This window comes from Nansenia antarctica (genome assembly GCF_963989245.1).
Source record: "Nansenia antarctica genome assembly, chromosome: 8".
Classification (NCBI taxonomy): Eukaryota; Metazoa; Chordata; class Actinopteri; order Argentiniformes; family Microstomatidae; genus Nansenia; species Nansenia antarctica.
In genome coordinates this window covers 7,971,384-7,996,292 of record NC_137678.1, presented here as the reverse complement: position 1 = coordinate 7,996,292, position 24,909 = coordinate 7,971,384, and the positions used below count along the sequence as shown (strand labels likewise).

General features: G+C 51.7%; 1 protein-coding gene across 1 annotated transcript; it reads right to left on the bottom strand.

Moving 5' to 3' along the window:
• nudt4b (nudix (nucleoside diphosphate linked moiety X)-type motif 4b) lies at window positions 1–24,909 on the bottom strand (the record flags this gene model as incomplete). Its single annotated transcript, XM_080537399.1, has 5 exons — window positions 1–209; window positions 5,417–5,504; window positions 6,416–6,460; window positions 8,638–8,748; window positions 24,811–24,909. 5 exons carry the CDS (start codon window positions 24,907–24,909, stop codon window positions 1–3), a joined length of 552 nt encoding a protein of 183 aa, XP_080393525.1.

Sequence of the window (24,909 nt, the reverse complement as noted above, 5' to 3'; positions counted from 1 at the left end):
CTATCTGTGCGAAGGGCCCAGGACAGCCCCCGTGGCCGGGGTGCTGTAGCGGGGGGAGTTGTCATTCGGGGGGGGGCTGGGGAGCAGGGAGTTCCCGTTGGTGGGGGAGCAGCTGAGCTGCAGCCTCCTGAGGTAGTCTGCGTGGACGGGCTTGTGGCTCTGCAACACCCTGATGGCTTCCTCCACCGTGAACCACTCCCGCTTACGACCTGCAGAGGGAGACAGAGGACCAAAGATCGAGAATCACTTCAGCTATCGTTGACCGTGAACGGAGAGACGGACTGAGACGGTGTTTTCATCTGCGGGAGACAAAGCTGTGGCGCATGCAGGGGGAGACAGAGGCCCAGCTGGGATACTCTGAAAATATAACTTTCCTTTCTTCCTTCCTTGTTTAAAACACTGATCGTACATGATATGATTGGGTTAAAGCAATGCAGTGGGAAGCTGGCTGTGAGGAATCCAATCACGTTGGGTCGTCAAGTGAGGAAGACTTACATCAAGGAAGATTTGCCTCTGGCCAGTGCTCTGGAGCCAAAGGGGGTCTATTAGTAGTCAGAAATAATGTCCAGAAAGCACCTCATTGGACAGAAAGGGCCACACCTCTCACCGGCCATGAGCATGAGCTTATTTGACTGTTGTTTGCCGTTCTGAAAGTCAGGCTGGTCTTAATTGATGATGTAACTGCTGACGGCAGCAGCAGAATGTATTCTGAGGTGAAACCTCGTCTGCTGGAGTGTAAGCAAACGTCTCCAAACTAAACTGAAAACGAAAAGCTCCTGTTTCTAAGAAGACAGACAGATTTATAGGCACTGCATGCCCCAGAACTAACAGACACCCACAGAGACACGCACACACACACACCTACACACAGACACACACAGAGACACACACACAGACACACACACACACACACACACACACACACACACACACACACACACACACACACACACTGACACACAGACACAGAGACACACACACACACACACACTGACACACAGACACACACAGAGACACACACACACACACACACTGACACACAGAGGCACACACAGACACATACACAGAGACCCACACAGAGACACACACAGACCCACAGAGGCACACACAGACACACACACACACACACACACACTGACACACAAAGGCACACACACAGACACATACACAGAGACACACACAGAGACACACACACAGACAACAGAGTTGGGTTGAGGCCAGCAGCTGTCAGATTGACGTGGGCCCCCTTTGCCATCCAGAGAATTTGGTTATTGCCTACCGTACTTAACAACATGTCCACGACACATCCTACAGCCATGCTCTGTCTTTGTGGGCTAGGCACGCATGGCGGGATGCAAACACGTTGTCATTTCCAACAGTATCGGCCACTACTAACAAGAAATGTGCACAATCGGTAGCCAGCCCATTGCTTTAAAACTATTTGATTGTTCTGACTGATAATGCTGCTTTTATTGCTCTCACCTGGCATGTTTAGTCATTTCCACATTTGTAAAAAAGAAAAAGAAAATTGTAATAAAGTGTAATGGCAATTCTAGGATTTTTTTTCTTTTTTTCTGGGGCAGTCCCACTCATATTGTTCTTTTTATTGATAGAGACAGTAGAGATTTAGACAGGAAGGATGGGTGAGAGAGAGAGAGAGAGAAGGGATGACATGCAGGACAGCTGGAATCGAACCGGGAACCCTGGGGTTACATGGACGACGCTTCAGGTGCTAAACGCCCCCAGTAATGGTCATTCTACTGGCTGGATCAGGGTAGAAGACACACTGGACTCAGTGTTGAACCTTTAAAATAAGGCTCTTTATTTCCTGTGTGTCTCCTTATTGTTCTAGAACAGAGCCCTGGTCCAGAACGGGTGCTGCTGGTGCGGGTCTGGACGCCCCAGGGACACCTGCTGCCACCTGCTGGACAGGTAGGAACTGGACCAAATCAGAGGGGTGTTCTGGTGAGGCCGAGCGGCGTCGTGGTGTGTGAGACGGTGTCAAAAGCCGCCGGAAAGGTCAAGGAGAATGAGTATATTGATATTGCCGTCATCAGTAGCCCAGAGGAGATCATTAACCACCTGGACCAGAGCTGTTTCACTGCTGTGCTTGGCTCTGAATCCGGATTGTAGCGGTTCAAACTGTTTCTAGTGTGACACGTGGTTAGGGTTAGGAGTTGAGAGACAACTGTACGTTCTAGAATCTTGCCGAGATGGGTGGGATGTTACCGAGGCTGTCTGGGTCCAGGCCCTGCTTCTTTCATTCGTTTTTTTTCTGTTGTTATTTTTTCTGAGTGGGGCAGTGCCGCTCATATTTTCCTTTTATTGACAGATACTGTAGAGACTTAGACAGGAAGGATGGGTGAGAGAGAGAGAGGAGGGATGACATGCAGGACATGTCCGCGGCCGGAATCGAACCGGGAACCCTGTGGTTACGTGGTCGACGTTTAACCCGCTACGCCACCTAAGCGCCCCTAGGCCCTGCTTCTTTAGGATGCGTGTGACAGGGTTGGGGTCATTCAGCATTCTGAAGTTAATTATTCCCTTTTGGTTATTATAGCGCCACCTATGGTCTAATCATGGTCATTCTTTCTGCCATAGTTACTGATGCTCTCTAGTTGTGACATGCACATTCATAGCATTTGTGGTCAGGGACTTTTTGAGCTATTTGACCAAAGCCAGGAAAAGAATAATAACTAGACAGGGACAATTCCTGTGGAAATTGTGAAGTGTGCTTGCCCCTCACAGCCAGTAGGGGGCAGGTCAGTAGCCTCTGGGCCGCCCCCCCCCCCCCCTGCACCCAGGCCACTCCCCCCCCCTGCGAAGACCGTGTTTCTCTAGCTCACCCAGGGACAGAGTTGTGGGATTCTGGTGTGTGTGTGTGTGTGTGTGTGTGTGTGTGTGTGTGTGTGTGTGTGTGTGTGTGTGTCTGTGTGGTCAATATTACCCCAATGTCTCTCTCCCTCTCTCTCTCTCTCTTCTTCTCTCTCTCTCTCTCCCTCTTTTCCTCTCTCTCTCTCTCTCTCTCTCTCTCTCTCCATCTCTCTCTCTCCCTCTGTGTGTGTGTGTGTATGTGTCTGTATGTGTGTGTGTGTGTGTATGTAGTAATAGGAACACTAAATATATATATGAAACATTCTATACAGTTAAAACAGTCCAGTATGATGTAACATCCCCCAGCCTGACTGACCACCTGACCCAGCCAGCCGGAGGAGGAGTTACACAGTCAGTCTTATTGCAGCAGGCAGAACAGATCTCTCGCTCCTTAGTGCAGTGTGGTTGTAACAGCTTTTGCTAAAGGAGCTCCTCTGCTCTGCCACAGTGTGTAGGGATGGGAGGGGTTGTCCATGATGGCCAGGAGTCTGGTCCTCCTATTGGCCACCTCCTTCAAAGTGTCCATGATGACACTGAGGACAGAACCAGCTTTCCTAATAAGCTTTAATAATATGCATTTATGCATCATGGCAATAACAAAGTGTTTTCATATTTACCTGGACGTATAGTCCACAAAGTAGGGAAGAGTATGAGGGCCACCAACTGAGTTGGTTTGTTTTGTCTCCGAAAGGGGAGTTTAAAGTCAGAACTTCTGAGATTAAAGTCAGAATTTATTAGAAAAAAAGTCAGTTTAGTGTTTACTCTAAATACTCATCTGTAACAAAGACATGATATGTAGAATTTACTGTGGATATGTTTTAAAGTAAAACCAATAATTCTAATAAAAGCTTCTTTCTTTTTTTAATACTGAGAGTAGTGGTTGCTGCTGTACCCAACCACTTCACTTAACACTAGAACAGTCATGAGCCTCTGGGCCCTATTATGCACTTCATAAGTCTTAAGCAATAAGACGAGGCGGTAGATCTAAACTTAAGACGTGGAGGCGTGGTCAAGGCCACTTTGCTATTATGCGTGCGGTAGTGGGCGCCTAAGACCCGGCGCTAAGCAAAGAAATTAGTCATGGGTGTGTTTTGGGCGTCTTCTCAATCAACCCAATCAGCGTGCCAGGTGCCATTCCCTTTAAGAACCGGCTGCGTTGAGTCATTAGCGCTATGCTATTATGGAAGTCCTAAGAAGGAGGTCAGCGCGCTTCTCTGCAGAAGAAAGTAACAAGCTCGTGCATGATTATTTTCTGAATAAACACGGCAATACCTCCGCTTGTGAGTTGAGAAGTATTACAGAGGGGTCGCTGGAAGACTGCAGGAATGACAGATGTTGATGTCATTATATTACGCACGGCATGCTCGTACTGTATGTGCACAGTATGCGGAGGCAACATACTGTACAGCGCTGGCCTCTCCCTTCTGAAATAAAGCATTTATACTGTGACCGTAATTGACGTCTTGCCGTGGAGCCACGTGCGTGTTCATGTGTGCCCACATGCATGCGCAAACCGCGGAGGCGCGCTCGTGTTTCAAAACGTGCATGAAGTCTAAACTTAAGAACTTTTCAAACCACTTCTTAGCGCTAGGAGCAAAGTCAGATCGCATAATAGCAGGGGCGCCTAGTGCACTTCATTAACATATGAACACTCCCACAATGAGTAATATATGCACGGGAGTATTACGTCTTATGTGTGGGTGCCTATCGACACCTGCATAATAGCAGTAGCGCGTATGAAGCGCATAATAAGGGTGGCAGTAGGTCTTAACCTGGCGGTGCGTCTTAATTAACACTTAAGACGGCAAGTTAAGAAGTGCATAATAGGGCCCTCTGAGTTAAGAAAAATGTTCTATCTTTGCACACGATCACATTTCAGGACCCTCCTTTCATGACTTTTCCTAGATATGAGCGTTCTACCACCCAGTATCCTTACATTTTCAAAATCACATCAGGATAAGCTAGTATAAAGCTATTTTGCAGTTTTTCTGTGTAGGAAGCAGGCTAATTTACAAGCGGCCAACTAGTGGTCGTTGTGTGTAAATAGCAGCTTGAGCATTGTAAAGAGGGGGTCATTTTGCGGCTCTTTTAGTAGGTAAAAAGGCACGGCTGTTCTAGTGATAGACAGAGCTTAACTGTCACTTATATTCAACTGTCACTTTCAAATTTGAAATAAGATTTGACAGTTGGTGATGTGGTGTTCTAGTGTTAAACCACCCAGTCAGTCAGGCACCTCGAGGCTGTTCTAGTGTAGGCCAACTAGTGGTCGTTGTGTGTAAGTAGCAGCTTCCCATTGTAAAGAGGGGGCGAGGCGGCTCTTTTAGTAGTTAAAACAGGCACGGCTGTTCTAGTGTTAATGGTTCAGCCAGACAGAGAAAGCTGAATGGAAAGAATGGAAACATGACAGAAGCAAAGGGCCTGGCTGAGCCTTCAACACACCAAGAAAGTGAAGTTAGCTGTAACCTCCAAAAACCTCAACTATCCTTTTAACCCAAAAACATGCTGATCACTGACAACACGGTCAAGAGGACCACAAACTCACCTATGTTGAGCGAGTCCTCCCAGGCCTCCAGGGTTTCAGTCACGGTCAACACGTACACGTACGTACGATGCTTGCTGTCCTGGTTCTGCTTTAAGGGTTAAACAGAAGAACAACAAAACATTTGACAGGGTTCCTACAAGTTTCAACAAGTCAAATTTAAGACCTTTTTAGACCTTTTTTTTAGACCTCTTTGGATATCATTTTGGACCTATTCGCGACACCATATGATAGCTTTTCGTCATCCTCGAGGTGATGAAATTAGGGATTTCACTGCCATACAGACAAAAAAGGAAACAAATTGGCATTTCTTTGGTTCCAGCTTGATGAATTTCCGTGTAAATAGATGTGGTCGGACTGATCTCATTTTTAAGACCTAGCACCTCGTTTGTAGACCGAATAACTGACATTTGAGACCTTTTTAGGCATTATAAATTGGATCGCTGGATTTGAGACTTTGAGGCTTTTTAAGACCAGCGCGGGAACCCTCATTAAAGACAGTCTGATGGTTCATGTTCTGAATGTGGTTTCCTTTGTTTAGAAGTTCTTTCACTCTTGGGAGACTGTCCCAATGGTGCCAACAGGAGGAAGCCAAATGAACCAGATTCTCACTTCTCAGAGAGCCCATGTTCTTGGGTCTGGTTTCTCAACTCCAGCCCAGGGGACCCATGCACTGACATGCCTGACTCTACAAATCACTCAACACTTCATCGTCAGTTAAAAATAATAATGATTCTTATTATTTTATTGCCGTGCAGGTGTTTTATGCTCTAGGCAAGGGGTCAGAGCCATAGACGGCGACCCTGGAGCAATCGGGGGTTCAGCACCTCGACATATGGCCAGCCGGGGTTCGGACTGCCGAACTGCCAAGCTTGCGATCATTAGACGCCGGCTCTACCTCCTGGGCCACAATAGCCCCAGTTGATTGGTTGTATATAAATGTCCTACATGTGCTAAACAGTTATGATCACCACACTATGAAAGACCAGAGATGAGAATTACCTCAAACACACCGAGAAGACGTCCCAGCTTGCCTTTCACTCCAGCCTAGGGAGAGAATTGAGAGTGGGGGGGGGGGGGGGGTTAGTTGAGTTCATAAGTAGTGCATGCATATCCAAGAAAATATCATATGTCATTCATTTTCACGTTATTTAATAACCAAATGATAGAAAGTAGAGCGTGTGGGGACTCCTCTGACCGTGACAGAGAGACGGTGGGTCACACTAAGAGACACACGCTAGTAGAGACACACGCTAGAAGATGCTACGCTTTTGTTCTCATCTTCATTCATCGCCACTGACAAGCTCTTGTCAGGCGTTCATTCTGTGGTGAGCTCTCCGAGTATGCCAACATCTTAATGTGAACAGTTATTACATGCAAATACAAAAAATGCTTAATTTGGACATTTGTTAAATCTGTCCCATTACTTTTGGAGAGTCTGAAATAAGGGGACTAGGCATAAAAGAATGACATACTTCAGTAACCCCCCCCCCCCCCCCCCTCTCCTTCCTTACATACTTTGTGCACCCTCTTAAATCTTGGTGCTCTCAAACCCTCTCCTGCTGGTCAAATTACCCTACCCCCTTCCACACGCTCCCTACAGTGTTCCGCTGGACAGGCTTTAGGGCCTGTGAATGTGCTGGAATCCAGGGGAGGGCCAAGTTTAGCTTGCTGACGTAACCGAGGACATGAGGTCTCTCACCAGCTGGACCTCTGGGCCACGGAGCTCCTCGGTCACCTCACTGTCACCTCTCACCTCACTGCCTAAGACCAAGTTTCCTTCCTCTTCAGATCAGATTTGGACCCCCACAAAAATCTCAGTGGCCTTGCGGTTAGAGTGTCCGCCCTGAGATTGGGAGGTCATGAGTTCGATCCCCGGCCGAGTCATACCAAAGACTATAAAAACGGTACCCGATGCCTCCCTGTTTGACATTCAGCATTAAGGGTTGGATTGGGGGGGGTAAGACCCTGCGACATACCAGCATCATGTCCAGGGGGTGTACTTGTACATCAAGCCACCTCACGCTACGGTAACAGGAGATAGGCTCCTGTCCCCTAAGGGCCTTTAGGCTTGAGGACCATCGGTTCTCAAGGCTACTTACTTACTTACAAAAAATGTCCCTCTTGACCCTGATTTCAAAGACCATAACATCTATTTACTTCAATACTTCAGGGTGTAATGATTTTCTATCAATCACTTTAAGTGTGTTTGGTGTCTCTTGGTTGGACAGTGTTTAGGCTGTCACATTGGATCCATTGTGTTGGATGAGTTAAACAAACAGGGAAGGAGGAGGGCGTGGCTTTCACAGCAGCAAAGTTATTTTAATTATAAATGTCACACACCACTTCTAGTGTTACGAAAGAGCCACAGAGTTCAACAGCTTCTGTGGGAAAAAACTTGAACAAAACTGTCACTCTACTAAACTGGTCACCACAAGAGTGGTTAGGGGGAATACCTTACTGAAAATAAAGAAGAAGAAGAAGAAATGCATTCAACAATTTCCATAAGGGTGCTGTTTACTTATGTAAAATGTATATCAAATTTGTGTATATATATATATATATAATTTCTTTTCTAAATCATTTTTGCAATCATTTTTATTTTGCGTTGAAAGTGTCCAGTAGGCTGTGTAGATCAGTGGGAGAAAATCCAGACAATTAATTGATCATTTTGTTTTCAGACAATTAATTGATAATTCCCCAAATACTGCACAAACTTCCAATGCATTCCAAATTCCAATTCTACATTTAGCAAGAATATTTTCTCCCTCCCCGATCCTACTGAAACCATCAGTACAACCTGACTCTCTACAGATGGAAGGGTGAACGACAAATGTTTTTAAAGCTTTATATTATGCACGCTAACAGTCCAGGAAAGTAGCAAGTTACAGTTCAGCTTTCTATTTTTTCATTAATTGGTTCTTTGATGACGTAATTTTTGCCATTTAGCAGACGCTTTTAATCCAAAGCGATTTACAATTATGAATTACAGGGACATTCCCCCTGGAGTAACTGAGGGCTAAGTGTCTTACTCAAGGGCACACTAGTAGTGGTGTGGTTTCAGGTAGGATTTGAACTCACAACCTTCCGATCACAAGTCCATCTCACTATCCACTAGACCACCACTACCCCTGTTGATGTTTTGATGGCGATTTGATAATTGCAATTGATGATGATGTGTGTTATTAATATCACCACAACGATATGACGACAGGCGGACTCACCTCCTCAAACACCTCTCTCACCGCCGCCCCACACGGCTCCTCCTCCGGCTCCATGCCGCCCCCAGGGACGATCCACTGCTCCGGGTGCCGACTGCTGCTCACCAGCAACACCTGACAGGAAGAAACAACAGCTGTGTTAGTCTACATCCACCTCAGGTCTCAATATCAGCTCCACCTCAGGACCCTATCAGCTCCACCTCAGGACCCTCTATCAGCTCCACCTCAGGACCCTATCAGCTCCACCTCAGGACCCTATCAGCTCCACCTCAGGACCCTATCAGCTCCACCTCAGGACCCTATCAGCTCCACCTCAGGACCCTATCAGCTCCACCTCAGGACCCTATCAGCTCCACCTCAGGACCCTCTATCAGCTCCACCTCAGGACCCTATCAGCTCCACCTCAGGACCCTATCAGCTCCACCTCAGGACCCTATCAGCTCCACCTCAGGACCCTCTATCAGCTCCACCTCAGGACCCTATCAGCTCCACCTCAGGACCCTCTATCAGCTCCACCTCAAGACCTCTATCAGCTCCACCTCAGGACCCTCTATCAGCTCCACCTCAGGACCCTATCAGCTCCACCTCAGGACCCTCTATCAGCTCCACCTCAGGACCCTATCAGCTCCACCTCAGGACCCTATCAGCTCCACCTCAGGACCCTATCAGCTCCACCTCAGGACCCTATCAGCTCCACCTCAGGACCCTATCAGCTCCACCTCAGGACCCTATCAGCTCCACCTCAGGACCCTCTATCAGCTCCACCTCAGGACCCTATCAGCTCCACCTCAGGACCCTATCAGCTCCACCTCAGGACCCTCTATCAGCTCCACCTCAGGACCCTATCAGCTCCACCTCAGGACCCTATCAGCTCCACCTCAGGACCCTCTATCAGCTCCACCTCAGGACCCTATCAGCTCCACCTCAGGACCCTCTATCAGCTCCACCTCAGGACCCTATCAGCTCCACCTCAGGACCCTATCAGCTCCACCTCAGGACCCTATCAGCTCCACCTCAGGACCCTCTATCAGCTCCACCTCAGGACCCTATCAGCTCCACCTCAGGACCCTCTATCAGCTCCACCTCAGGACCCTATCAGCTCCACCTCAGGACCCTATCAGCTCCACCTCAGGACCCTATCAGCTCCACCTCAGGACCCTATCAGCTCCACCTCAGGACCCTCTATCAGCTCCACCTCAGGACCCTATCAACTCCACCTCAGGACCCTATCAGCTCCACCTCAGGACCCTATCAGCTCCACCTCAGGACCCTATCAGCTCCACCTCAGGACCCTCTATCAGCTCCACCTCAGGACCCTATCAGCTCCACCTCAGGACCCTATCAGCTCCACCTCAGGACCCTCTATCAGCTCCACCTCAGGACCCTCTATCAGCTCCACCTCAGGACCCTCTATCAGCTCCACCTCAGGACCCTCTATCAGCTCCACCTCAGGACCCTATCAGCTCCACCTCAGGACCCTATCAGCTCCACCTCAGGACCCTATCAGCTCCACCTCAGGACCCTCTATCAGCTCCACCTCAGGACCCTATCAGCTCCACCTCAGGACCCTCTATCAGCTCCACCTGAGTTATGCATCACAGTCAAGACTGTAACAACACAGCAGTAGAGATTGTAGCTAGAGCGCCCTACGTACGTAATGGGACAGTGAAGCGTCTTTTATTCTGTTGGTTCTATACTGCAGAAGTTTGAGTTACTACGAGGTTAAAGTAGTAGAGACTCTCAGCATTTATTTGAGGGATTTGTGTACATATTTGTTTTACCATTTAAAAATGACAACACTTTATATTAGGGATGTGAATATTTCCCCTCAGACTGATTAAATACACTAGATTAGATACATACACGGATCTATGATATGATACAAAAAAGATACATCAGTACGGTTCAATTCAACTTTAAATCAAAGTCAATATTTCAAAAAAACCTATATCAATACTCATCATCCAAACAGGTCACAGGTCACTGTGTTTATTTCCATACAATCAGTGCTTTGCTGCTTTGCACTTGCGAAAGCTTGTTATGAACCGAGATAACATTTTAAAACATTCCCACAACAGTGGCTTCTTGGGTTTCAGTGACACCATGCTGTCTCTTCAGATGTGTGTGAAAGGTCGGAGGTACTGTCCAAGACCTGACTTCACAGTCCTGACCTCACAGTCCCCTGGTGAGCAGACAGACGCAGAGCCCATCCTAGAGGGACTGTCCGAGTAGGCGCCTGAGCTTAAATTACACCTCCGTCTGCAGACTGTGTGTGTGATCCTTCTGCAGAGTACGCTGTGTGATCCGGACAGATCAGGTGAGCCTGTGTCTGTGCTTTCCGGCTGAAATGTGCCGGCAAACATAAACACACACACACACACACACACACAGGTCACCCACTTCCACGACCTTGGGGGGGTATCCCATCAACCACGCTAAAGGACAACCCAGGCTTATTTTGATAACTCTCGCAAGACTTCAATCAAAATAAGCCTGGATTTTCCTTTAGCGACGTTGATGGAATACCCCCCTAGTCTGCATCGCTTCTTCAACAAACACCACGACTGTCCTCCTCAGGATGTGGACTGACATGTTGCTACAGGGTCCATGATGGAATGACAACGCCACTCACAGGGTTCCTACAAGTTTCATCAAGTCAAATGTAAGACCTTTTTAGACCTTTTTTTAGACCTCTTTGAATATAATTTTAGACCTATTCGCGACACCATATGATAGCTTTTTGTCATCCTCGAGGTGATGAAATTAGGGATTTCACTGCCATACAGACAAAAAAGGAAGCGAATTGGCATTTTTTGGGTTCCAGCTTGATTAATTTCTGCGTAAATAGATGGTGGTCGGACTGATTTCCTTGTTTCCACATGTGCTACATCAGTCTGACCCATGTGACACACAGCCATACGTGCCACCGCAACACCAGATCTGGCCCACAGTTGTCGGCTGACTCTGTGTATCTGAATGCTCTGCAGTGGGCAGTTAAGTTACAGCACATCCATGCTTACTGTCAGGACAGACCAAACACCAGACCAAACACCACCAGACCAAACACCAGACCGAACACCACCAGACCACACACCAGACCAAACACCACCAGACCACACACCAGACCAAACACCAGACCAAACACCAGACCAAACACCAGACCAAACACCAGACCGAACACCACCAGACCACACACCAGACCAAACACCACCAGACCACACACCAGACCAAACACCAGACCAAACACCAGACCAAACACCAGACCAAACACCAGACCAAACACCACCAGACCAAACACCACCAGACCGAACACCAGACCAAACACCACCAGACCAAACACCAGACCAAACACCAGACCAAACACCAGACCAAACACCAGACCGAACACCACCAGACCAAACACCACCAGACCAAACACCAGACCAAACACCAGACCAAACACCACCAGACCAAACACCACCAGACCAAACAACAACAACACCACTCAACCCTCTGGGCTTCTTACCCGGTGAGAGTGCAGGAGGGGGGGGGGGGAGAGTGCAGGAGGGGGGGGGGGGGGGGGGAGAGAGTGCAGGAGGGGGGGGGGGGGGGGTGGGGGACACTACAGCGTCTCCTGGCCAGATTCCACTGCATTACACAAGCGCTGCTGCGTGCCCCAGGGGCCAGACGTCTCTGATATAAACACCTCCTCCTCCCCCAGGAGGAACATGACTGAGGAACGCCTGTGAATGTCAAATAAAGCTGCTCCCCCCGTCTCCCCCTGTCTCCCCCTGTCTCCCCCTGTCTCCCCCTGTCTGCCCCTGTCTGCCCCTGTCTGCCCCTGTCTCCCCCTGTCTCCCCCTGTCTCCCCCTGACTCCCCCTGTCTCCCCCTGACTCCCCCCGTCTCCCCCCGACTCCCCCTGTCTGCCCCTGACTCCCCCCGTCTCCCCCCGTCTCCCCCTGACTCCCCCTGTCTCCCCCTGTCTGCCCCTGTCTCCCCCTGTCTGCCCCTGACTCCCCCTGTCTGCCCCTGTCTGCCCCTGTCTCCCCCTGTCTGCCCCTGTCTCCCCCTGTCTGCCCCTGACTCCCCCTGTCTGCCCCTGTCTGCCCCTGTCTCCCCCTGTCTCCCCCTGTCTCCCCCTGTCTCCCCCTGTCTCCCCCTGACTCCCCCTGTCTCCCCCTGACTCCCCCTGTCTCCCCCTGTCTCCCCCTGTCTCCCCCTGACTCCCCCTGTCTCCCCCTGACTCCCCCTGTCTCCCCCTGTCTCCCCCTGTCTCCCCCTGTCTCCCCCTGACTGCCCCTGTCTCCCCCTGTCTCCCCCTGACTCCCCCTGTCTGCCCCTGTCTCCCCCTGTCTCCCCCTGACTCCCCCTGTCTGCCCCTGTCTCCCCCTGTCTCCCCCTGACTCCCCCTGACTCCCCCTGTCTCCCCCTGACTCCCCCTGTCTCCCCCTGACTCCCCCTGACTCCCCCTGTCTGCCCCTGACTCCCCCTGTCTCCCCCCGTCTGCCCCTGTCTCCCCCTGTCTGCCCCTGTCTCCCCCCGTCTCCCCCCGTCTCCCCCCGTCTCCCCCCGTCTCCCCCCGTCTGCCCCCGTCTCCCCCCGACTCCCCCCGTCTCCCCCCGTCTCCCCCCGTCTCCCCCCGACTCCCCCCGTCTCCCCCTGACTCCCCCTGTCTCCCCCTGACTCCCCCTGTCTCCCCCTGTCTCCCCCTGTCTGCCCCTGTCTCCCCCTGACTCCCCCTGTCTGCCCCTGTCTGCCCCTGTCTCCCCCTGTCTGCCCCTGTCTCCCCCTGTCTCCCCCTGACTCCCCCTGTCTGCCCCTGACTCCCCCTGTCTGCCCCTGACTCCCCATGTCTCCCCCTGTCTGCCCCTGTCTGCCCCTGTCTGCCCCTGTCTCCCCCTGTCTCCCCCTGTCTGCCCCTGTCTCCCCCTGTCTGCCCCTGTCTCCCCCTGTCTCCCCCTGTCTCCCCCTGTCTCCCCCTGTCTCCCCCTGACTCCCCCTGTCTCCCCCTGACTCCCCCTGTCTCCCCCTGTCTCCCCCTGTCTCCCCCTGACTCCCCCTGTCTCCCCCTGACTCCCCCTGTCTCCCCCTGTCTCCCCCTGTCTCCCCCTGTCTCCCCCTGACTGCCCCTGTCTCCCCCTGTCTCCCCCTGACTCCCCCTGTCTGCCCCTGTCTCCCCCTGTCTCCCCCTGACTCCCCCTGTCTGCCCCTGTCTCCCCCTGTCTCCCCCTGACTCCCCCTGACTCCCCCTGTCTCCCCCTGACTCCCCCTGTCTCCCCCTGACTCCCCCTGACTCCCCCTGTCTGCCCCTGACTCCCCCTGTCTCCCCCCGTCTGCCCCCGTCTCCCCCTGTCTGCCCCTGTCTCCCCCCGTCTCCCCCCGTCTCCCCCCGTCTCCCCCCGTCTCCCCCCGTCTGCCCCCGTCTCCCCCCGACTCCCCCCGTCTCCCCCCGTCTCCCCCCGTCTCCCCCCGACTCCCCCCGTCTCCCCCTGACTCCCCCTGTCTCCCCCTGACTCCCCCTGTCTCCCCCTGTCTCCCCCTGTCTGCCCCTGTCTCCCCCTGACTCCCCCTGTCTGCCCCTGTCTGCCCCTGTCTCCCCCTGTCTGCCCCTGTCTCCCCCTGTCTCCCCCTGTCTCCCCCTGACTCCCCCTGTCTGCCCCTGACTCCCCCTGTCTGCCCCTGACTCCCCATGTCTCCCCCTGTCTGCCCCTGTCTGCCCCTGTCTGCCCCTGTCTCCCCCTGTCTCCCCCTGTCTGCCCCTGTCTGCCTCTGACTCCCCCTGTCTCCCCCTGTCTCCCCCTGACTCCCCCTGTCTGCCCCTGTCTCCCCCTGACTCCCCCTGTCTCCCCCTGTCTCCCCCAGTCTGCCCCTGTCTCCCCCTGTCTGCCCCCGTCTCCCCCTGACTCCCCCTGTCTCCCCCTGACTCCCCCTGTCTCCCCCTGACTCCCCCTGTCTGCCCCTGACTCCCCCTGTCTCCCCCTGACTCCCCCTGTCTCCCCCTGACTCCCCCTGTCTGCCCCTGACTCCCCCTGTCTGCCCCTGTCTCCCCCTGACTCCCCCTGTCTCCCCCTGTCTCCCCCTGTCTGCCCCTGTCTCCCCCTGTCTGCCCCTGACTGCCCCTGACTGCCCCTGTCTCCCCCTGTCTGCCCCTGTCTCCCCCTGTCTGCCCCTGTCTCCCCCTGACTCCCCCTGTCTCCCCCTGACTCCCCCTGTCTCCCCCTGTCTCCCCCTGTCTCCCCCTGTCTGCCCCTGTCTGCCCCTGACTCCCCCTGACTCCCCCTGACTCCCCCTCTCTCCCCCTGACTCCCCCTCTCTCCCCCTGACTCCCCCTGACTCCCCCTGTCTCCCCCTGACTCCCCCTGTCTGCCCCTGACTCCCCCTGTCTCCCCCTGACTCCCCCTGTCTGCCCCTGACTCCCCCTGTCTCCCCCTGTCTCCCCCTGTCTGCCCCTGTCTCCCCCTGACTCCCCCTGACTCCCCCTGTCTGCCCCTGACTCCCCCTGTCTCCCCCTGACTCCCCCTGTCTCCCCCTGACTCCCCCTGTCTCCCCCTGACTCCCCCTGTCTCCCCCTGTCTGCCCCTGTCTCCCCCTGTCTGCCCCTGTCTGCCCCTGACTCCCCCTGTCTCCCCCTGTCTCCCCCTGACTCCCCCTGACTCCCCCTGTCTCCCCCTGACTCCCCCTGTCTGCCCCTGTCTCCCCCTGTCTCCCCCTGTCTCCCCCTGACTCCCCCTGTCTGCCCCTGACTCCCCCTGTCTGCCCCTGTCTCCCCCTGTCTGCCCCTGTCTCCCCCCGTCTGCCCCCGTCTCCCCCTGTCTCCCCTGACTCCCCCTGTCTGCCCCTGTCTCCCCCTGACTCCCCCTGTCTCCCCCTGACTGCCCCTGACTCCCCCTGTCTCCCCCTGACTGCCCCTGTCTCCCCCTGTCTCCCCCTGACTCCCCCTGTCTCCCCCTGACTCCCCCTGTCTGCCCCTGTCTCCCCCTGTCTGCCCCTGTCTCCCCCTGTCTGCCCCTGTCTCCCCCTGTCTGCCCCTGTCTCCCCCTGACTCCCCCTGTCTCCCCCTGACTCCCCCTGTCTGCCCCTGTCTCCCCCTGTCTGCCCCTGTCTGCCCCAGACTCCCCCTGACTCCCCCTGACTCCCCCTGACTCCCCCTGTCTCCCCCTGACTCCCCCTGACTCCCCCTGACTGCCCCTGTCTGCCCCTGTCTCCCCCTGTCTCCCCCTGTCTCCCCCTGTCTCCCCCTGACTCCCCCTGTCTCCCCCTGTCTGCCCCTGACTCCCCCTGTCTCCCCCTGTCTCCCCCTGTCTGCCCCTGTCTCCCCCTGACTCCCCCTGTCTCCCCCTGACTGCCCCTGTCTCCCCCTGTCTGCCCCTGTCTCCCCCTGACTCCCCCTGTCTCCCCCTGACTCCCCCTGTCTCCCCCTGTCTGCCCCTGACTCCCCCTGACTCCCCCTGTCTCCCCCTGACTCCCCCTGTCTCCCCCTGACTCCCCCTGTCTGCCCCTGACTCCCCCTGTCTCCCCCTGTCTGCCCCTGTCTCCCCCTGTCTCCCCCCGTCTCCCCCTGTCTGCCCCTGTCTCCCCCTGTCTCCCCCCGTCTCCCCCCGTCTCCCCCGTCTCCCCCTGTCTGCCCCTGACTCCCCCGTCTCCCCCTGTCTCCCCCTGTCTCCCCCTGTCTGCCCCTGTCTCCCCCTGTCTCCCCCTGTCTGCCCCTGACTCCCCCTGTCTGCCCCTGTCTCCCCCTGACTCCCCCTGTCTCCCCCTGTCTCCCCCTGACTCCCCCTGTCTGCCCCTGTCTGCCCCTGTCTCCCCCTGTCTGCCCCTGTCTCCCCCTGACTCCCCCTGTCTGCCCCTGACTCCCCCTGTCTCCCCCTGTCTGCCCCTGTCTCCCCCTGTCTCCCCCTGTCTCCCCCTGACTCCCCCTGTCTGCCCCTGACTCCCCCTGTCTCCCCCCGTCTCCCCCCGACTCCCCCCGACTCCCCCCGACTGCCCCTGTCTCCCCCTGTCTGCCCCTGACTCCCCCTGACTCCCCCTGTCTCCCCCTGACTCCCCCTGTCTCCCCCTGACTGCCCCTGTCTCCCCCTGTCTCCCCCTGTCTGCCCCTGTCTCCCCCTGTCTCCCCCTGACTCCCCCTGTCTCCCCCTGTCTGCCCCTGTCTCCCCCTGTCTCCCCCTGACTGCCCCTGACTGCCCCTGACTCCCCCTGTCTCCCCCTGTCTCCCCCTGTCTCCCCCTGTCTGCCCCTGTCTCCCCCTGACTCCCCCTGTCTGCCCCTGTCTGCCCCCGTCTCCCCCTGCCAGCTTTAATGGTGGAATGAGGGCAGGAGGGGTCAATGAGGGAGGGGTCATGGAGGGAGGGAGGGAGGGGTCATGGAGGGAGGGAGGGAGGGAGGGGTCATGGAGAGAGGGAGGGAGGGGTCATGGAGGGAGGGAGGGAGGGGTCATGGAGGGAGGGAGGGAGGGGTCATGGAGGGAGGGAGGGGTCATGGAGGGAGGGGTCATGGAGGGAGGGAGGGGGGGGTCATGGAGGGAGGGAGGGGGGGGGGTCATGGAGGGAGGGAGGGGTGAGGGGTCATGGAGGGAGGGAGGGGTCATGGAGGGTGGGAGGGGTGAGGGAGGGAGGGGTCATGGAGGGAGGGAGGGAGGGAGACAGGGGTTATGGAGGGAGGGGTGAGGGAGACAGGGGTCATGGAGGGAGGGAGGGGTGAGGGAGGGAGGGGTCATGGAGGGAGGGAGGGAGGGGTCATGGAGGGAGGGAGGGGTGAGGGAGGGAGGGGTCATGGAGGGAGGGAGGGAGGGAGGGGGTTGTCCCACTCCCCAGTGCCGTTGTTGCTACCTTGGTGTCGCCCAGATCACTGAGGCCCTGACCACTGTCACAAACCTCCACTTCACTAACGTGTTATACCTGTGAAATAACACTAAGTCCCCAGATAACAGCAATCACTTCTACGTTGTACATATACTTCAGCCACTGCCGAAAATGACAAAGAAATGTACTAAAGCCATAAGTGACAACATATGAATGACATTTTTGAAAAAATGTAAATGTTTAGTAGAACATTAGAAGGACATAACGTGAGGCGGCCCTGATCAGAGAAGCTCACTGGTCTGTCCGTCTGTCTCTCCTGATCGACCCGGCCCGTATCACTATGCAGGAGGACTGTTGGGTTCCCAGCTCCCCTTGTTGGGAGTTAACTGGCTGTCATTGAACACCTGACCTGACGCTTTCTCCTTTCCACTGCCACACAAAGGATCTGTCAACACAGAGAGCTCCTGTTCCCCACTGTAGTCACTGCAAAGGGGGGTCAGGTCACCTATTCGGTTGTTAAGTCTGACGTCACGCATGACGTTTAGCAATTTCCGGGTGCAAATAAAAAAAATCCCCGCACCAGAGTACCAGTGTACTAAAGAGGTAGAATGACAGTTGACAGTTCAATCGTTTTTTAGACTCGGATCTAAGTTTTTTTGCATTTCGTGTGGAATAGCCCAGGATTTAACCAATAAGAAAGTACATTGACAACAGCCTTAACAATGTCACTTGTGTTGTGTTGCTTCTGTAAAATCATTTAGAGAGGTGTTGTTGGGCACTAATGGGCTATTGTTTGCAATTCTGATGTAGACAAACGTACAGTATGTGTTATACTTTATAGTCCATCGACCAAGCGTGGACTGTTTTCTTTTGGGAACAGGTCATTGAATGCACACTGATCGCATCCGAAAATATAACTCCATGCTTTCATTCCCTGGCATGCGTGCAAGCCTGCAAGGGTTAAAAGTCTACTAGTCCATTTGTTTATATGTTTATAAAAGTACACAGTTACATGCTAACTCCCCCCTTGTCTATATACCCCCCTGTGAATAGGCCATATAGTGTACATAAGTATAGAAGTTCACATAATAGATTCTCAGATGTCTACCGATCACTTATCCCCCTATTTTTATTTATATCCCCCCCTATTTATGTCTCATTCTTGTTTTTTTATTATCTTAGGACTGTGTTTGTTTGTTAGCACCTAGGGTTTGCATTTAAATGTCGTTGTACCTGTTACCATGACAATAAAGATCATTCAAACACAGGGCATAACTGGCCCTGTGAGCAGCTCGGGTACCTGCCCCTATAAAACCACGTCCCAATCCCCTGTGTTTACACCGCAGAATGAGATGAGATTCTGGCTGCCAGGATTAACATTGACTAAGACAGCTTAAGGTATCTCTGTTTATATTACCAGTGACGGGGGCTACAAGCAACCAGAAGTCCATTCATTCATTCATTCATTCATTCATTCATTCATTCATTCATTCATTTCCAACGGGGGTAAGGCAGCACGTGTCCAGGGGCAGGCTAGTCCAGTCAGCAATTCAGCAATCTTTAACTTGTTAGCTAAACCCCGAGGCATTGGTCAGTCAGGTGGGCAGGTCTGCCTAGCCGGCTCTGCATAGGTTACTGGTAGGTAGGTGCATCACCAAATGTTCTGGCAGAATGACAGAAAAACAACACCCACTAGCAGGCGAACAGGAGCAAGACACGCAACTTCAAGAGATGTAATCACTTAAACGGGCTGTGAGTGGTGTTCTACAGGCTGCTTTTATTCATTGTCGTTTTTATTTTCTTACCCTGCTCCTCTTGCTGTGTTTTTTAATAATGTATGTGAAGCACTTTGAATTGCCCCTGTTGAAATGCTATACAAATAAACGTGCCTTGCCTTGCCTTGCAGTGTCATATAAAATATGTAATTCTAGTCTCCTGATCATATGATCTTAATTTGAAGTAGATGCTGAAGTATTCAGTTTGATTGCCTGAATCTGGCTTGTAGTTGTAGCCGTCAATGTGGATCCATGTGGATGTGCCTCAGCTAATGGGGATCCTGATCAATCAAATCAAAATCCAATCAGATCTCCCCGTTAGCAGCAAAAGCTATGATCACGGAAGGGTTCCCTCAAAATGGCTATGAGACTCCGTTTATCACAGATGACTCAACCACTAGCTAGTGCCCTGGGTTAGTTTCCAGCCCCAACCAGATACAGACTGCCAGCCCCAGCCAGAACAGCCCCAGCCTGGCTACCAGCCCCAGCCAGAAACAGGCATCCAGCCAATGTCTGAGCCCCAAACTGGCTACCAAAACAATGGTGGTTTTGGCTCATTTCCATTGCAGACATTTAGCAGACGCCTTTATCCAAAGCGACAACATTTGTTTAAGTAAGCGAATCATCTATACGTCAGTCATGAGAAGAACAAATCTATAATAGCACCAGGGGCCATTGGCAGTCACAATGCCAGAAGACAGAATTACTTTTTTTTTTATATTCACAAGAGCGAAACTGTATGAACTATCGTTGGGCTACAGTCACTTTACACTGCTGTCAAAGCCTTTCAAGAAACCAAGCCGCAGGGCAGCTTCCAGCCCCGTACACACTACCAGCACAACCCCCAGCCTGGCTGCCAGCCAGCCTCTGAATCAGGCACAAACGGGTATGATGTATCAAAGCTTTGAATCACTTTACAAATCACAACCTTTACTTTTGCTTCATTTTTAATTGCCTCCTTGTACCCACAGACTAGTATACCTTCAGGGGCCCTGTCTCTGTGGAACCTGTTATTGGCTACAGTTCTGGCCAACAGCAAGGCCTCCAGTATCCAGTGATCTGTCTGGCACTTGTACTCTGCAATGACAATAAAGTTGAATCTAATCTAATGTCTAGATGATGTCAATGGGTCTGAGAAGTCTTTTGCTCAAAGCTCTATTTGTTTTTTTGTATTTGCTTTTACAGGAAGGGAAGGGCATGTCTTGAAATGTCAAAAAAATACGAAGGCATTTCAATGGGACAGCTCCTGTTTAATCACATCAAGCATGGCTAGACTAGGTGGGTGTGACAGGCTGAGATTCATGGTGCAGCACACGTCATATCGCTACAACTGTTCCTCAACAAGTTGTTCAAAACAGTCCAGTTTCCATTCAGTTAAACATTGCACAACGTTCTGCCCGGCTGAATGTGGCTCTGAGGGAAATGTCACCAAGTAAGAAGAGAGTTAGTGAGCCAACTTGGGCTGTTCAGGTTTTACCCATTTCACTAAGTTGTGCTGCAGATATGTTCAACTTGGTAACTGATTGCTAGCGAGGGGGGGGACATTTCTGATTCATTTGAAACAAAAAAACATCCAAATCAGCAAACGTGGATATGATAAAAAAAATAAAATAAAAATGTTATTGCAATAATTATGGAAGAGGCAATTGAGAAAAGTTTGACAGATGTTGTCGCCATTGTAAGCTAACATTGGCAAGGAAACCCAACCAGACAAAAGGAAGGGAGGACGGGCTCTGTCCTGATGGTGAAATGATGTGGTCTTCAGCTGCCCCAAACACTGGGAAAAAGGCCAACTTTTTAAAGCAATAACACATTTGTACTTTATCGCCTTGTTGTTATTTGCTCAACTTGCTACACCGTTTTTGTTACAACCCAATTTAAACAGTGTAAAACATTCCTGGAACATGCTACTCTGTACTAGTGAAATAAATGAGTAGCCTATGTTATGTATCTCAACATAACTTATCAAAGAAAAAGAGCTTTGCCAAGATGTTTCAACGCCTTTCTCTGACTCTTGACATATTCTCAATCTCTTTCCCATTTGAAAGCAAATATACTGTAGTTCTATTCTATATCTGATGTGCTCACCTAAGAGATACCTACACCCTCACCTGAGATATAACCTACACACTCACCTGAGAGATATAACCTACACCCTCACCTAAGAGATATAGACCTACACCCTCACCTGAGAGATATAACCTACACCCTCACCTAAGAGATATAGACCTACACCCTCACCTGAGAGATATAACCTACACCCTCACCTAAGAGATATAGACCGACACCCTCACCTAAGAGATATAGACCTACACCCTCACCTGAGAGATATAACCTACACACTCACCTGAGATATAACCTACACCCTCACCTGAGAGATATAACCTACACCCTCACCTGAGAGATATAACCTACACCCTCACCTGAGAGATATAACCTACACCCTCACCTGAGAGATATAACCTACACCCTCACCTGAGAGATATAACCTACACCCTCACCTGAGAGATATAACCTACACCCTCACCTGAGAGATATAGACCTACACCCTCACCTGAGAGATATAACCTACACTCACCTGAGAGATATAACCTACACACTCACCTGAGATATATAGACCTACACCCTCACCTGAGAGATATAACCTACACCCTCACCTGAGAGATATAACCTACACCCTCACCTGAGATATAACCTACACCCTCACCTGAGAGATATAACCTACACCCTCACCTGAGAGATATAATCTACACCCTCACCTGAGAGATATAACCTACACCCTCACCTGAGAGATATAACCTACACCCTCACCTGAGAGATATAACCTACACACTCACCTGAGAGATATAATCTACACCCTCACCTGAGAGATATAACCTACACCCTCACCTGAGAGATATAACCTACACCCTCACCTGAGAGATATAACCTACACCCTCACCTGAGAGATACGCTCTCACCTGAGAGATATAACCTACACCCTCACCTGAGAGATATAACCTACACCCTCACCTGAGAGATATAACCTACACCCTCACCTGAGAGATATAATCTACACCCTCACCTGAGAGATATAACCTACACCCTCACCTGAGAGATATAGACCGACACACTCACCTGAGAGATACGCTCTCACCTGAGAGATATAACCTACACCCTCACCTGAGATATAACCTACACCCTCACCTGAGAGATATAACCTACACCCTCACCTGAGAGATATAACCTACACCCTCACCTGAGAGATATAACCTACACCCTCACCTGAGAGATACGCTCTCACCTGAGAGATATAACCTACACCCTCACCTGAGAGATATAACCTACACCCTCACCTGAGATATAACCTACACCCTCACCTGAGATATAACCTACACCCTCACCTGAGAGATATAACCTACACCCTCACCTGAGAGATATAGACTGACACACTCACCTGAGAGATACGCTCTCACCTGAGAGATATAGACCTATAGATATAGATATAGATATAGACCTACACGTTCACCTGGCTGAAACCATTAGATAAACTGGGCCAGTAACATCAAAGGCAGAATAGCAGCAATTCCTATGTACTAACCCAGCTGGCCACGGCCCAAAACCCCTAAACTCCATCCGTGTGCGTGTGTTTGTTTGTGTGTGTGTGTGTGTGTGTGTGTGTGTGTGTGTTGTATAAACACCATATCCAGTGCCCTCCAAAGGTATTTCAGCTCTATACTCGGACTCGAAACTTGGATTTGAATTCAAACAATTACTAATTTACTTTATTTCAGGGGACCATAAGTATTGGAAAATGGTTAGTTCCGTCCGCAGGCATAAGAGAGCTGTCAAGGCCTAGCATTGATTCTAGGCTTTGCGTTTGCCTGTGGAGTCTGCTAGTGGTGTCTGTCCACAGGAGGACCACAGAGACATCAATGGAAGTCATGGGAACTAAACAACTGTCTCACAGATCAGGGGGGCGGCTGTGGCGCAGGAGGTAGAGTCGCCGCCGTCTAATGATCACAAGGTTGGCAGATCAGTGGTTCGAGCCCTGGCTGGCCACATGTCAAAGTGCCCTTGGGCAAGACACTGAACCCCAAATTGCTCCAAGTGAGCGAGTGAGCGGGCCGGCGCCTTGCATGGCCGCTTGCCGCCATTGGTGTGTGAATGGGTGAATGAGAGGCCGTTGTAAAGCGCTTTGGATAAAGGCATAGCTATATAAGTGCAGTCCATTTAACTCGCTCCAGGAGGCAGGCGTCAGGGCTCTGTAAGAGAGGCACTGTGCCACCCTGTGAACTATGGAAACATTTCAAGTAGGGGATGCACGCACCGATACCCCTTTTTGGTGTCAAAAGGCTAAAGACATTATGTTTTTTTTTACAAACCTTTTGGAGCTCTGAAATAGGCAGAGTATGTTTAAGAAAGGTTGTTCTTTCTAAATGGTGAACCCATGAAAAAACAACAACATTGAATTACAGCTGAGAATCTCTACTTAAAACTGGTAGTAATGGTTTGACTTCAAATCCAAACTGTTAAATAAGACAAAATGCTGCTGCCTCATTCTAATACTTATGGAGGCACTGGACAAGAGGGATGACAGACAGGCGACCTATAGACAGGCGGTGCAAGAGACTGTAGGTTATTGCACAACAACTTCAACACATTTTCTAATAACCTCCAGGCTAATGAAGAGAGATGTAAATAGCGTAGTGCCGGTGTTCTGCCAATTTATGCTATAACCATGTCAGAAACAATGCTCTAGTTGAAATCTTCAATCTCAGGCTGAATTTAGCTTCTTTTTCCCTTCAGTCTGGTCCCACGCTAACGCCTCCTTATTACAGCCTCCTTCCTCTGGAAACCTGTCTAACAAAATGGCCACATTATTAACATCTCTTACGAGGACAAGACAGGAACAACAACAAAAAGCACAGACACCTTCAGAGGAAGGAAACAGCATACTGTAGTAGTAGGCTCTGGACACAGCAACAACCTAGTTTTAAGGGCTACTCCTTCCTTGGGAGAAGTGAAACAATGGCCGCGTTCGTCAACTCGCTCTGAGAGCGCCGGAGCGCACACTGGATTCGACGTCACAAGGGACCAAATCATTTGATTGGACAAGAGGCATCCCGTGAGTGCTGATCCTATTTTCCAGAGCGTGTTGACGAACGCAGCCCGTGTAAGCGAACGCCAGACTGGATGTCCCGCCCGTCCCAGCGCCAGCAAACTAGCCCAAACTGGATAGCCGCGGGCGGCCACAACCCAACACCAAAGCGACTGTCTGAACAGATCATTATACAAAACAGGCTCGAATAAGATTGCATCTACATTCAGTTTGACAATAGTTATTCAAACAGGCCTACCTAATGATTCGGGAGGAACACTATATCTGAAATGATCGTATATAGCCTAGGACAAAGCCAAGCCTAGGACGTCGGCCACTCTGCGACTATGTCACTATGTCCTAGAATGAACGGGGAAACACCAGGTTGCCTAAATAATCAAGACGGGGAAACTGATCCGATAGTGCCAGTCGAACAGCCAAGTGTGGAGGGACAGGCCGATCGTTCGGCCGGCGGACAGACAGACAGGACCCCTGGCATCATCGCCCCCCCCCGGGGCTGTCACATCCATGATCCATACCTCTTCTTCGAGTTCGTTCTTGAAGCACAAGCACGCCGCCCGCTTCTTAAAGCCCTCGCCGTCGTACGTCCTGGTCTGGTTGGGCTTGAACTTCATCAT